We start from the raw sequence: 10,265 nt of genomic DNA, 5'->3' as shown, positions 1-10,265 counted from the left end.
TCAACCAACATCCAATGTTGAGGAATGAAGAGTTGAAAGCAACACAATAACAACAAGAAACTCAAGTCCACAACATTTGAAGACAAGTATAGTGTCTTAGGACTTAGGTAACTTCTTGTTAAGAACCAAATGTTAAATCTCTCAACACACACTCACAAAATGTTTTGATGATTCAATGCTAGCCAAAAGGTTTTAAAAACTTGTTTTCAAAAGTACAAAAGCATAGGAATTGACTCCAACAAGTTTGAGATCAATCCTAAGCATTTTGAAGTGATTTTAAGCCATTCTTTAAGGTTTGCATCGATGCACACTCATCTTGCATCGATGCAAAGCATGCAACGACTTGTTGCATCGATGCAAAGATGTTTACATCGATGCAACCTAGCTGAAAATTCAAATTTCAGCGTCAAAGACACATTTGCATCGATGCAAAGTGTTATGCATCGATGCAAATAATTCAAAAACATAAAAAAACGGCTAGTTTTGACATAAATGCTTCATCCCATTAATTCCCCAACGTTTCTAAGGTTTGGAAAATCTATAAATGGATGGATTAAAGCCTTATTTCACAAGTTTTTGATTCAGAAAAATACCTCATTCATATTCTTACATTCTACACATTTTCAAGTGATATAATACACATTTTGAGAGAGTAATATCAATTGGTTCAATAGTGCTAAACTTGCAATCATACACTCTTCTAGAGAGTACTCATTTCATCTCAACAAATCTTTAAGAATTGTTTTCTTGTACACTTTGTAAATTGGAGTGTGATCTCCAAGGTTGAGTCAAGAGTTATAAACACTATAGTCGGTGAGGATACCAAAGAGGTATACTAAGTACTCAAGGCAAATCTTAGAGAAGGTATCTCTAAGTGGAGTGGGTTAGTATACGAGTGGTGATCATATACCGTGAGGTGTTAGAAACTAAGGACTCGGATTGTAAAAGGTTTTGCGCGAGCACCTTGAAGCTTGGCAATAGTGGAACTTCTCAATTGCGATTGAGAAAGAAAGTGGACGTAGGACAAGGATTGTGCCGAACCACTCTAAATAGCGTTTGCATCTCTCCAAACTCATCTCTTCAATATTATTGTCTTTTACCTTTAAGCAAATAAATTGTGATCGTAAAGTAGCTTCGTAAGTACTTAAGGAGTGGCTTAAGTCCGATTGGTGAAAAGCTTGATCAATTTATTTGAGTTGGTGTCTATTGGAAAGTAAAAGCTCCTTATAAATGCTTAGCAATTGAGTTAAGCTCTTGGAAAAATACTAGTACAATAACGCTTTTGTATATTGTCTTTAACTTTCGCAAAAAGATTCATTGTTGTTGCATTACTCAATTCACCCCCCCTCTTGAGTAATTGTGCATAGGTTCTACACATCGTATGGGTACTCTTGACACACGGAGGTCATCTTCTCTTATTACAATTATCGTTTTATTCTTATATGGGTACATTTGTTACCGTCTGTATTTTTTATAAGTACAAATAATAATTTATTCTATTTTGTCTCATTCTCACATAATACATTCTTCTAAAATTAGTGAGTTTGATAACTCATCATTTTGTCAGCAAACAATTTTTACGTCCATTCTCCTTTCTTCATTGGTTTTAATACGTTGAATTGGACGCTGACCAATATATACATATATATATATATATATGAAGATTTATCAAATTAGTTCATTTATTCAATTACATAAACTTTAATTTCAATCTAATAAATTGATATATTTTTATAATTATATCCGATCAACGTCTAACTAAAAATGTTATGTATTATATATTCTATTAATTGACGTTTTATATCATTAATTGACAAAAAATATTAATAAAATGATAAAAAAATAAAAAAGAATTAATTTATTATTTTTTAAAAGCTAATTTAATTAACAAAATTTTTTATAAACAAATTTAAAAAATAATTCATCTTTTAAAAACTAATCTAACCGTTAACACGTAAATAATACCAAGCTGAATATCTTTTAGATAAACCATTGCTAAAAATAGCTGCATAAATACGTGGAATAGACACCAACCTTTGGTACACTGAGGGGATCTTGTTATCAATCATAGTTATCAAACTCGTCTCGATTTAGCCGGTTCAATTGGAAATTTGGTTATTCAGTTATCTAACCGGATTGAGCTATTTGTCAAACCGTTTAAATAATGAATCCGGTGAAAATCAGTTCGATTTGGTCGGATTTCATGAAAATTGGTGATTTGGACCGGTTCATGTAATCCAGACCGATTTTTTAAAAAAAAAACGGTGACGTTCTCTCCATCACTTACTCCCCTGCATTGTGGTGCCCTAACTTAGAACCAACACCCATCTCACCTCTCTCTTCTCTCGCCAGTCGCCACTCTCTCCCAGTCTCCCTCAAGCTCGTCGCAGCTCCTCAAGCTCGTTGCTGCCTCAAGCTCGCGTCGCCGCCTCAAGCTCGTCGCAAGCTTTGTCGCGCTAAGCTCGTCTTCCTGCTTCGGCCATCAACGCTTCCTCCGCCGTGAGTCTGTGTTTAGGGTTTCAGCTTCGGCCCAGATCTTTCATCAACGCTTGCTTCGTCTCTCTGAACTCTGAAGCAAAGTTCAAAATCACCCAACCAAACCCTAGGTTGTCCCTGCAACGGTTCTGCCGTAGTGCCGCCGCCGTCCATGCTGTCGGCGCCTCCGCGTTGTCTCTTGTAGCCCAGGCCCTCTCTTGTAGCTCGACGTCCTCCTTCCCCTATCCCCGTCCTCCCTGGCTTCTCTGTTCGAGGCTTGGAGCAGCTCGCCGTCGTTTCGCCGATTGCCGTCCGTGTCTCCGTCGAAGGTTAGTGGCTGCTTTCACTTCTTCGGTTCTTCTCTTCCTTTTATGCTCTCTGATTTTTGAATGTGAAGTTGTGAATGGATTAATGAAAATCAAATAATTGATTTTGTGCTGCTGCTCTTTTTTTAATTCCTAAAATTTTTGGTGAAATTTTCTTGCTGCTGCTAAAAATGGATTAGGGATTAGGAATTAGGGATTATGCTATGTTAGCTTTATTGATTTCAGGTTTAGTGTGATTAGGGATTACTTGTTGTTGTTTTGTAATTAGGGATTATGTTCTGTTAGCTTGATTGATTTCAGGTTTAGTGTGATTAGGGATTACTTGTTGCTGTTTTGTAATGTTTGTTGTTGAATGCTAAAATGGAAATCAACTTAAATGCTGTTTGTTGCTTCCATATATTTTCTTTGATAGTATTTTCCGGATTATAAATTCTGGTTGAGTCAAAACTTTGTATTTGTTTTGTCTGTAGTTTGATTTGAGATCATTAGATCTGATCCGATCCGATCCTATTAAGTTCATACTATGCGTTTGGATTTTTGGTGTAGAATTGTTGGTTACCTGTTTGAACTATAGTTATCAAACCCGGCTCGATCCGGACGGTTCGACCGGAAACTCGGTCTCCCAGTCATCTGGCTGGGTTGAGCCACTCGACGAACCGTTTAAGTAATGAACCCGTTGAAAACCGGTTAATCCGGCCGGGTTTTATGAAAACCGGTGACCCGGACCGGTTCATATAACTCGGACCGGAATTTTTTTCCCCAAACGGTGTCGTTCTTTGTTCTCTCCCTCACCCACCCCTTTGCGTGGTGCCCTAACCCATAATCAGAACCCATCTCACCTCTCTCTTTTCTTCGCCACTCTCTCCCTCAAGCCCGTCGCCGCCTCCTCAAGCTCGCGTCGCCACCTCAAGCTCGTCGCTGCCTCAAGCTCGTCGCCGCTCAAGCTCTGTCGCCACCTCAAGCTCGCGTCGCCGCCTCAAGCTCGTCACCGCTCAAGCTCTGTCGCGCTCTGTCATAGTTCGTAAGCTCGCCTTCCTGCTTCGGCCATCAACGCTTCCTCGGCCCTGAGTCTGGGTTTAGGGTTTCAGCTTCGGCCCGGGTCTTCCATGAATGCTTGCTTCGTCTCTGCCTATGTGAGTTTCAGATTCGGCCCTGTTATTCCTCCTTCAATTTTATTGCGGTAAATTATTAGTACATCTTGAATTTATTGTTCAAAGTTGAGTTTGTTGCTGAAATTATGACTTAGCTAATGTTAATTTGCTGTAAATCAAATTTGGAGAATTGGAGTTTTTTTGTTGCTGTCTGAAAGTTATCATAGTTTAACTTTTTGTTGCTGCCTGAAAGTTATCATAGCTGAATTTGTTGCTAGAACTCTAGAAGTAGAATTTGTTGTCAGCTGTAAGTTGAATTTGATGCTGAACATATCATAAATGTGGTTGCTGCTGGAAGTAGAATTTGTTGCTGGATAATTGAGTTGAGTTGAATTTGTTACTGAACCTTGTTGTTGTTGTGTTGAATTTGTTCCGATCTCTGATCTTTCTCTCTTTTCTAACTCTGTTATGAATAAAGCTCTTGCATCCCTCTAAGAAGTGTGTATAATTGATTCATTGATGGAAGAATAAGATGAAGTTAATTCAGTTTACTAGTTTCTTGAAGCTCTCTCTTCAAACTCTTCTTTCTCTGTTTCTGATGTTCTACATAATGCAATGTTTCTTATAGAAGATAGAGATGCAAATTAAAATGGGAAAAATATTGATCAAGCTCTAAATTTGTCCTATAAAGATATGAAACTCCAAATCTGTTTCTGATGCTCTAAATTTATACTAGAAACTACTTTATTATCTCTTTTTACATCATTAATTATGTTTAAAAAGGAATATTTGATTATTATTATTGTTTGTAAAGACTTACATTTTAATTTTTAATACATGATTGTAATTTTATTTATATAATTTTATATTTTTTTAGATTATGACCGGGTCAACTGGGTGAATCAGTGACCCACCGGTTGAACCAGTAATCCAGTTGACCCACCGGTTGATTGCCGGTTCGGTTCTAATAACTTTAGACTGTATTTCTTGTAATTGGATCTGTTTTGAACTGGATTGTGATTTTATGCTGCATTAGATGTTGATAGTTCATCTTGGGTGTAGTTTTGGGATCATTTACTTGTTAATTCTCGGGCATTCAGTTTAGTGAGGATCTTCTTGTACAAATTTATCTTTTTTTAGGTTCCTTATAGATTTATTGGTAATAAATTTATATAAATGCTGGATCATTTTGAACATGTCTGTTGGTGTAATTTCACTTTGTAGTATATATCATATCTTAAATGGTCTCTGAAGTCTTATCTTTGAACGAGGTGTTTTTGTACTCTTTATTTTTAGTTAGGCCATTTTCAAGATGGAGTATTAATTTTTTTTTCTTTTCAGTATATATAACATTATTAGCTGTTTTTATCTCTCTAGGTGGCCACAAGTCCACAACTGAAGGAGCATATAGGTTATGTAATATTTCTACAGAGATTCAGGCATAAATATGAACAAAACTTCTGTTGGAATAGCATTTCTCATCTTTTATTTGTCTATAGAGATTCAGGCATAAATATGAACAAAATTAATATTTGATTATTATTATTATGTTTGTAAAGACTTACATTTTAAATTTTAATACATAATTTTAATTTTATTTATATTATTTTATATTTTTTAATTATGACCGAGTTAACCGGGTGAATTTTTTTTGGAGTATTTTTGTGTTTTTATTTTAAGTGGAACTTGGAAAGACTGAATATGAATCAATTTTATTAGCTTTTTATAGTTTTTGGTCTAATTGCATTTGAAGTAGCTTCCTTCTTTCAGTTCTTTGACCTTTAGGTTTGAAGTTATTAATTGTAATTAAGGCTTAAATTGTCTGGTGGAACTTTGAAGCTATTAGATGCACATTTCCAATATGTTTTTTAAAGCCTAAATTATTGTTCTAATTGCATTGGCGCCTATAAAACAGGGGATTAACTTTACTTCTATTGTAATTATTTTAGTACCATCCTTTTTTGATACTCCTTAAAAAGATACTACTGAAATGTAAGTGTCACCGTCCTTAAAATTGTTGTCATTACCTAACCTATTTATTTGAAATAGTTACAAAGTTTATCTTGCCATGTTATTACTTTAGTCCTTAAAGAAGATTATAAATTGTCTTTTGCGTTATGATTTAAGTCTTTTAAAATAATAAGATTAACATATAGTGAATTAGTGATACAACATTTTATATAGACTAAAACGTGATTAGCCACTACCTGTTTTCTTTAAATAGGACCCTTACCCAATTCCTTTCTTCATTTTCACAGCACGCAATACGCATCTATGCAATAGAAGCATTAACAAGGTGGTTTTGTTTGTTTGTCGATGCGTCTTGCAGTTGCACCTCAAGTCCAAGGTTTCTTATTCTTAAGACCTTATTCACTCACCATTCAGCACTGCCCTTCCCCTTCTCCTCCTTCCATCTCACAAGTCTACGACGACCTTCTCCGCATTTGCTTCCGCTTACAACAAACTAAAACTAATCCCCATCACCATCACGACTACCATGTGTTCGACAATATTCCCAACCACGGCGACGGGGAAATGGCCAAAGTTGTTCATGCACACGCCATCAAACACGACATTTCCTCTGATGGCTTCCTCGCAAGTGCCACCATCGATCTCTATGCCGCTGCCGGCAATGTCCCTTTCGCTCAGAGGCTCTTCCACCAGCTCCATCCCCGTCAGAGACATTTATCCGCTTATAATTCTATCATTTCCATGTACTCAAGGCAGGGGTTATTCCAAAATGCACTCCGTTGTTTCGTTTCTATGATGCGTTTTGGCCAGTTGCCTGACCAATTCACGCTTGCCATAGCTCTCTCTGTTTGTTCAAAGCTCAGGAATGTTGAATGTGGCACGCTGCTTCACTCCTGCGTGATCAAGGCAGGTTTTGAGTCCAATCCGTTCTGCCAGGGTGCTCTTATCGATCTCTATGCCAAATGCGGCTTTCTCCGCCATGCTAGCGCCATATTTGACGCCGCAGTCCACTTGGACACTGTTTCTTGGACGGCTTTGATTTCTGGTTATGTTCGAGCCGGGCTGCCGCAGGACGCCCTCCAGGTGTTTGACAAAATGCAGATAGCTGGCTACTCTCCTGACCAGGTGGTTTTTGTGACTGTTCTCAATGCTCTTGTGAATTTGGGTAAGCTGGATGATGCCTGTAAATTGTTCCGAGACATGCACACTAGCAATGTTGTGGCATGGAATGCGATGATCTCTGGTCATGCTAAGAGGAGCCATCATAAGGAGGCCATTGAGTTCTTTCTCGAAATGAGGAAGTGTGGTATAAAGTCCTCAAGGTCCACGCTGGCAAGTGTTCTTAGTGCGATTGCCAGCTTAGCTGCGTTGGATTATGGGTTACTAGTCCATGGAGAGGCTATCAAACAAGGTTTGGATTCTAGTATATATGTGGGAAGTTCTTTGATCAGTATGTATGGGAAGTGCGAAATGTTAGATGCTGCAAAGCAAGTATTTGATGTCATGTCTGAGAAAAATATGGTCACTTGGAATGCCATGCTGGGAGTTTATGCACAGAATGGTTATTTCAATCATGTAATGGAGCTATTCCTTGATATGACACGGCGTACCATTGAACTGGACGAATTTACCTTCACTAGCATTTTGAGTTCATGTGCTTGTTTTGAAAGCTTAGAAATTGGTCGTCAGGTGCATTCAGTTGTTATCAAGAGAAGTTTTGCAAACAATTTATTTGTGAACAATGCATTGGTAGATATGTATGCCAAGGCTGGGGCTTTGAAGGAAGCTAGGAAACAGTTTGAGCGCATGAAAACCAGAGATACCATTTCTTGGAATGCCATTATCGTTGGATATGTGCAGGAAGAAGAGGAAACTGATGCTTTCAAAATGGTCAATAGAATGAGGTTACATGGCATAGTACCTGACGAGGTAGCTTTGGCAAGCATACTTAGCGCTTGTGGAAATGTTAAGCTATTAAAAGCAGGATTGCAGTTCCATTGCCTGGCAGTTAAGTTGGGATTAGAAACAAACCTTTTTGTTGGAAGTTCTCTTATTGACATGTATTCTAAATGCTGGTCCATTGAAGATGCACGAAAAATCTATTCTAGCATGCCTGAATGGAGCGTGGTATCCATGAATGCTCTGATTTCAGGATATGCTCTGAAAAATATAAAAGAAGCTATTAATCTTTTTAGTGAGATGCTGGCATTGGGGCTCAAGCCATCTGAAATTACATTTGCAAGCCTGATAGATGCTTGTAAGGGTTCTCAGGTAAATCTAGGGTTGCAGATCCACTGTGCTATAGTTAAGAGGGGTCTTTTATGTGGTAGTGAGTTCTTAGGTACCTCTTTGTTGGGCATGTATATGGACTCACAAAGGATTGCAGATGCCAACGTACTTTTCTCAGAGTTTTCGAACCTTAAAAGCATTGTTATGTGGACTGCTTTAATTTCTGGGTATACTCAAAATGATTGCTGTTACGAGGCCATAAATTCATACCGAGAAATGCGGGACAACAATATCTTCCCTGACCAAGCAACATTTGTTTCAGTTCTTCGAGCTTGTGCTCTCTTATCAGCATTGCAAGATGGGAAAGAGATACATTCTCTAATATTCCATACTGGTTTTGACTTGGATGAGTTAACCAGCAGTGCACTCATAGACATGTATGCTAAATGTGGGGATGTAAAAAGTGCTGTGCAAGTTTTTGAAGAAATGGGTACTAAAAAGGATGTGATTTCTTGGAACTCAATGATAGTTGGATTTGCAAAAAATGGTCATGCAGAAAGCGCTCTGAAGGTCTTCAATGAAATGGCCCACTCATGTGTTACACCAGATGATGTCACATTCCTCGGAGTGCTCACTGCTTGCAGCCATGCAGGGTGGGTTTCCGAGGGCCGTCAAATTTTTGATCTCATGGTGAACTGTTATGGCATTGAGCCCAGGGCTGATCACTATGCTTGCATTGTGGATCTTCTTGGTCGCTGGGGTAATCTCAAAGAAGCTGAAGAGTTCATCGACAAACTAAATGTCAAACCGAATGCTATGATTTGGGCCAATTTATTGGGAGCTTGCCGAATTCATGGTGATGACATAAGGGGAGAGCGAGCAGCTAAAAACCTTATTAAGTTAGAACCTGACAATTCTTCCCCATATGTATTGCTTTCTAATATGTATGCTGCATCAGGACATTGGAATGAAGCTAGATCTTTGAGGAGAACTATGATACAAAAAGAAATCCAAAAGATGCCTGGGTGTAGCTGGATTGTTGTAGGACAAAAGACAAACTCATTTGTTGCAGGTGATATATCACATCCTAATTATGCTGAAATTTCACATTCTTTGAAGCATTTGACAGCACTCATGAGAGACAACAGATTCCAGGATGATGGAATTTTGCTTGTTGGTTAAATTTAATTTTTCACAGTAATAGGAAATCAAGCAATCAACTCAGATTTGCATTCTGACAAAGAACAAATCGTACATATATTCCATTGTTACTGCTTTCTGGCAAATGGAAAGCAATATATTATTATTTGCATTACTTATGAACTCTTTGTTGTCAATTTGTTATGCATATTCATGTGTTTGAATATAAGTTTCTGGTTAGAACTTAAAAAATAAAAAGTAAACCCTCACGTTACCTGGATTAAGCTCCTCTACTTTTACTCCTATCTATATTTTTCTTGACTTAAGATGGTCAACTTTTGTGTAGTGCTGATAAGCTCAAGTTGACATATAGTTTTTAGTATCCATCATCAATCACTATGAAGCAGTGTGGTCTAATTACCTTTTATATCATAAACCATCCTTTGTACCTTCTGTAATTATTATTATTATTATTATTGCTATTGCTTTGCCATGGATGATTGTTATTAAACCAGCATTTGTACCTTACGCGATTTTGCTATGGATGATTGGTTTAATGCACCCAAAATCTGACCCTTATGCAAGTTGAAATAATTTCTAGATTAGGACTGTTAACCACGAAAATATTTTTAGTTGTGTATTTATCACTAATTCTTTGATTTTTTTTCTGGTTTTCTCACAAATTTCAGTAGTAGAATTTATTATTCTGTTTGTGAAATTGAATTTGAGCAACTCATGTGAGCATCATTTTATTCATTTATATAGAGCACCGCCCGTGAAGTAAAGCGCTTAGATTCAATTAGTAGATCCCCTGTTTATGCACAATTTGGAGAAGCACTTAATGGTCTATCAACAATTTGTGCTTACAAGGCTTATGACCGCATGGCTGATATCAACGGAAAGTCGATGGACAACAACATACGATTCACTCTGGTGAACATGAGTGGAAATTGATGGCTTGCAATTTGATTAGAAACTCTGGGAGGTCTCATGATATGGTTTGCTGCAACCTTTGCGCTAATGCAGAATGGGA

General features: G+C 37.6%; 1 protein-coding gene across 3 annotated transcripts in view; it reads left to right on the top strand.

Annotated features, from left to right (window-relative positions):
- Positions 1 to 2,164: 2,164 nt before the first annotated feature.
- The window catches only part of LOC107468107 (pentatricopeptide repeat-containing protein At3g09040, mitochondrial), a 9,903-nt gene continuing 1,802 nt past the window's right edge, over positions 2,165 to 10,265 (top strand). Inside the window, exons 1-3 of one of the 3 annotated variants that reach the window (XM_052255301.1) lie at positions 2,165 to 2,804; positions 6,151 to 9,164; positions 10,103 to 10,259. In XM_052255301.1, the coding sequence (XP_052111261.1) occupies positions 6,209 to 9,164; positions 10,103 to 10,110 (2,964 nt within the window). In that variant the 5' untranslated portion in view covers positions 2,165 to 2,804; positions 6,151 to 6,208 and the 3' untranslated portion in view covers positions 10,111 to 10,259. Of the gene's footprint in view, positions 2,805 to 6,150; positions 9,165 to 9,997; positions 10,260 to 10,265 lie in introns of those variants that run through there. The other 2 variants (XM_052255300.1, XM_016087341.3) reach the window with 2 other exon arrangements.

This window comes from Arachis duranensis, chromosome 10 (genome assembly GCF_000817695.3).
Source record: "Arachis duranensis cultivar V14167 chromosome 10, aradu.V14167.gnm2.J7QH, whole genome shotgun sequence".
NCBI classification, from domain to species: Eukaryota; Viridiplantae; Streptophyta; class Magnoliopsida; order Fabales; family Fabaceae; genus Arachis; species Arachis duranensis.
Note: the sequence above shows the minus strand (reverse complement) of the source record. Positions and strands in the feature narration are given on the sequence as shown.